This window comes from Myotis brandtii, unplaced genomic scaffold (genome assembly GCF_000412655.1).
Source record: "Myotis brandtii unplaced genomic scaffold, ASM41265v1 scaffold294, whole genome shotgun sequence".
Lineage (NCBI taxonomy): Eukaryota > Metazoa > Chordata > Mammalia > Chiroptera > Vespertilionidae > Myotis > Myotis brandtii.
The window spans coordinates 174053-177671 of NW_005361238.1; the positions used below are offsets into that span (position 1 = coordinate 174053).

The following is a 3619-nucleotide window of genomic DNA, read 5'->3' on the forward strand; positions in this document are numbered from 1 at the left end:
ATGCACCAGAGGAGGCCGGCCGAGGTAGAGCGGGCAGGGCGGGGAGGGACAGGCCAGCCCGGGCGCAGGAGGAGGGGCAGTGGCCGTCTGGATCTGGGGAGGGTGGAAAAAGGAGAAATGAAAACAAAAACACACTGGAAGGCCATTGCGCCCCTCCACTGCGCGTCTGGGCGGCAGCTGGAGGCAGGAAGATGGTCCCCGCTGTCCTTTCTTCCTGCGGCTGCCTTCCCCCCACCCTCCGCTTCCCCTGCAGCGGTGCTGGGGGTGCAGCCGAAGGACTTGGAGTCCCTCCTGCGGTCGGCCTGGCTCATCAGTCTTTCTGGCTTCTTTTGCAGGTGGAAATAAAGGCTGGTGAAGGAGCCGGGCCCTGGGGACAAGCGGCCGCTGTCAAGGTACCTTGTGTGTGTGTGTGTGTGTGTGTGTGTGTGTGTGAGTGAGAGAGAGAGAGAGAGAGAGAGAGAGGAAGGATAAAAATAAAGGGTCTCCTCGGGTGATCCCTTAATCTCCCACTGTGTGTGTAGCAGCCGCTGAGGGGGAGGGGTGGCGGGGGTGTGGGCGGCCAATGAATTCTCAGGCCTGTGTGGGTTTTGTTTGGATTCTTTTTGCTTTCTCAGCTGGATGGTTTGGGTGCAGTTGGGATTGGGTTTGTTGAACTGTGTTTTTTTGTTTGTTTGTTTGTTTTTTAAAGACATGCAACCCGCTATCCACCCCTGCCCCTGCCCCTGGAAATCTCTCTGGAGAATGTCCCTGGCACTGCTGGTTTGCATCCAATCTGCAGAAATCCCTGGGCGGGGTGGCGGGGTAAGAGGGAGGGTAAATTGTGCTCCTGAGTCTGAAGCTGATAGGGTGTCATTAGTCATGCTGCTGTCACCATGGAGATGGCTGGAGAGGAGAGGAGGTGGTGGGGGTGAGGATATTTTGGGTAGGGTGGGGGCTGATGCAACATCATGACTGGGAAGCCGGCAGGAGGCTGCTGCTACTCTGTGCTTGGTGTCTGGGGAGCCGAGAAGGGAATGTTACCAGGTGAGTAGGAAGCAGAGAAGGGGCGCCGAGCTTCTCTGTGTGGCTGGCTGAAGGTCAGGGCTGAGGTATTTGGGACAGGGCAGGGACTCTAACTAGGAAACACAGGTCTTCCTCCCGGGTTGACAAGGACCAGGATCAGTAGATTTCCTTGGGCTGGGGACCCACAGTGAGTTTGGGATTACTCAGCAGTATCCTCTGCTGGCCCCAGGCAGAGAAAACAAAGCGGGTGGCAGCCCCGTGCGGCTGTCTCTCAAGTTCAGAGCCGAGAGGCTGGGGGACAGGTGGGCGGGGGCAGGACCAGATGGGACTTTTCTAAGGAGGGAGGGCGCCCATTCTTGCCTGTCTCAACCCCACCTTCCCCTCGGGCCCCCGGAGCCTGTGGGGAGCTGGGGGGATCTGGTTGCTTGGGTAGCAGGTGGATGATCTACTTTGTCCCCAGATGCTCCTCCCTGGAAACCCGCCCCCTGCTTCCTGGGAAAGCTGTGGGAAGCTCCGTGGAGGTGCCGCCTGCCTGGCTGCCTGGGTGGGGACACTGGCAGGGAGGGGCTCTGCTTCCCCACGTGGGATGGGGGCCCCTGGGTGAGGCTGCAGGGTGGATCAGAAGCCAGGGTGGTTCCTTGGCTTCTTCCCAAGGAACTTGAGGCAAGGAAGTGCTTGGGGGAGGGCAAGAGTTTTGTTTCTGGAGCAGCTTCTGGGGGAAGGAGACGAGCCAGGTGGCATTGGCTCCGCCGGGGAGCTGGGCATGCTTTGGAGAGGCTGGGAGAAGTGGATGATCACCTGGGACCAGACCGTGGGAGGCCCCTGAGGCAAGCAGAGGGTGGTTGATACTGGCGATGCTGTGGGTGGGGAGGAGAAAGCCGTGAGCTCACTCCACTCGCTCTTCTCCGGAGCAGAACCCCCAGGTTCCACCTCCACTTCCTCCCCTGGCCTCGCGCTGCCGACCGGGACTGCGCTGTGAGGTCCGTGGGCATGGAGTGCACCTGTTCTGTCCCCCACCCTGGGGGAAGCAGGGCAGGGGATGAGGACAGATGGGCTCAGGGAGGAGGCAGCGCCCTCCCTCTTCCGTGGCTCTCAGCCCTCTCAGCCGGAGCTTCCCTCTCTGCTGGGAGGAAGGACTGCTGGCAGGTTTGTTTACTCCTGAAGGCCCCCCTCCCTCCCGCCTCGTCTCCCAGTGGCTTCTCTTCTTCTTTCCAAGTGTGCTCTCGGTTTCTCCCTGCTGCATTCTGCTGGCCTAGCACCGTGACCCTTAGTGTTGTGGGCATGTAGCAGGGCTACTTGGGAAACCAGAGCAAGCCCTTCACATACATCTGCCTTTCCCCCTTCTCAGGGCGGAGCCCGAGCTGGCTGTGTTTTCAAAGCTCTGAGGTTGTGTCTGTGCTTGTTTTTATTGTTGAGTTCGTGTCGTCGGAGAATCGCCGTGTTCTCTTGGCCTGCCGTGGGCACTGCCAGCAAGCACGGGGATCTGAGCCCCCTTCCCCGACTTTTCTTGGGTGACCAGTTTGGTGCCGTGTCACACGTCCCCTGGATGAGGCAGTTTGGCTGGTCCTCTTCCATCAGCAGGTCATGGTGTAGGAAGCTGTCTGCTGCGTGAGCTCATTCTGAGATCAGACCAAGACTCTGTGAGACCCCCCTTGTCCCGTGCCCCAGTCTGTCCCCAGGGGATGGGTGCAGGCGGGGGGAGTCCCAGGGGTGTCCCGGGGGTGAACGGTATCCAGGAGCCAGTGGGAAGATGCTCATCCGCTGTGAGTGGTGTCCTGCCAGGGTTTCAAGAAGATCCATGATGTAGGGTGTGCAGAGTTGAGCTTGTTAAACACAAGTTGTCACTGTACTGTCTGGTGTGTTCCGTGTCTACCCATGATCTGCGGAGGAACGTGCCAGAGCACATACTGTTGCTGCCGCCTCCTTCTTGGCAGCCTGGACAGGAGTGAGTGCCCAGTGCCGAGAGCACCACGCTGCCCGGCTTTCGGGCTCCCACGCTGCTCCCACGCGCTGCCCCCTGGGAATCCTCAATTGGCTGAAGATGTCTGGAAACTATTTTGGGACCGTGCCCAGGATCTCTGCCTTCGGTCTCTGCTTTTGACCACTGCAGAAATGCCCCTTTGTGGAGAATCCGCCACCCTCGGCTTTCCACACGCCGTGGGTGACTCCTCCCGGTTTCTTGCCCGCTTTGCCTGCGCTTCCCTTGATCTCTGAGGTGCATTTACACGCGGTCGTGAACTTGGGGAGATACGGCAGCAGGTGAGCATGTCAGGCTAGGGCGGGAAACGAGCCGACGAGAGGATTTCGAGTTTGAGGACAGAGGGAGAGAGGGGGCTTCCTGAATGATAACAAGAACTGGAGTTAGAGTCCCAGGGCTCAGCTCCTCCTCCCTGGTGACTGAACTGGTAACTCTTGAATGTCCTGGGGGAGAGAGGACTGGACAGGATGGACAGGTGAGTGGGCCCAAGAGAGCCTTCCCCGCACACTCGAGTGCCCACAGGGATCACTGCCGGGCTCCTGCAGCCCTCCTGCCGGCTCGCTGAGGAGGGGCCTGGCTCTGGGCTCCCTCCAGCTGCAGATGGACGTTTCTGCTAGAAATGGTCTTTGTGGTCTTTCC

General features: G+C 59.7%; 1 protein-coding gene across 7 annotated transcripts in view; it reads left to right on the forward strand.

Moving 5' to 3' along the window:
• The window catches only part of TET3 (tet methylcytosine dioxygenase 3), an 85901-nt gene that overhangs the window by 17264 nt on the left and 65018 nt on the right, over window positions 1-3619 (forward strand). For 4 of the 7 annotated variants that reach the window (XM_005869423.2, XM_014542251.1, XM_005869420.2 and 1 more), the window contains one exon: window positions 336-392. In XM_005869423.2, the coding sequence (XP_005869485.1) occupies window positions 336-392 (57 nt within the window). Of the gene's footprint in view, window positions 1-6; window positions 25-335; window positions 393-935; window positions 1024-3619 lie in introns of those variants that run through there. The other 3 variants (XM_014542253.1, XM_005869424.2, XM_005869421.2) reach the window with 3 other exon arrangements.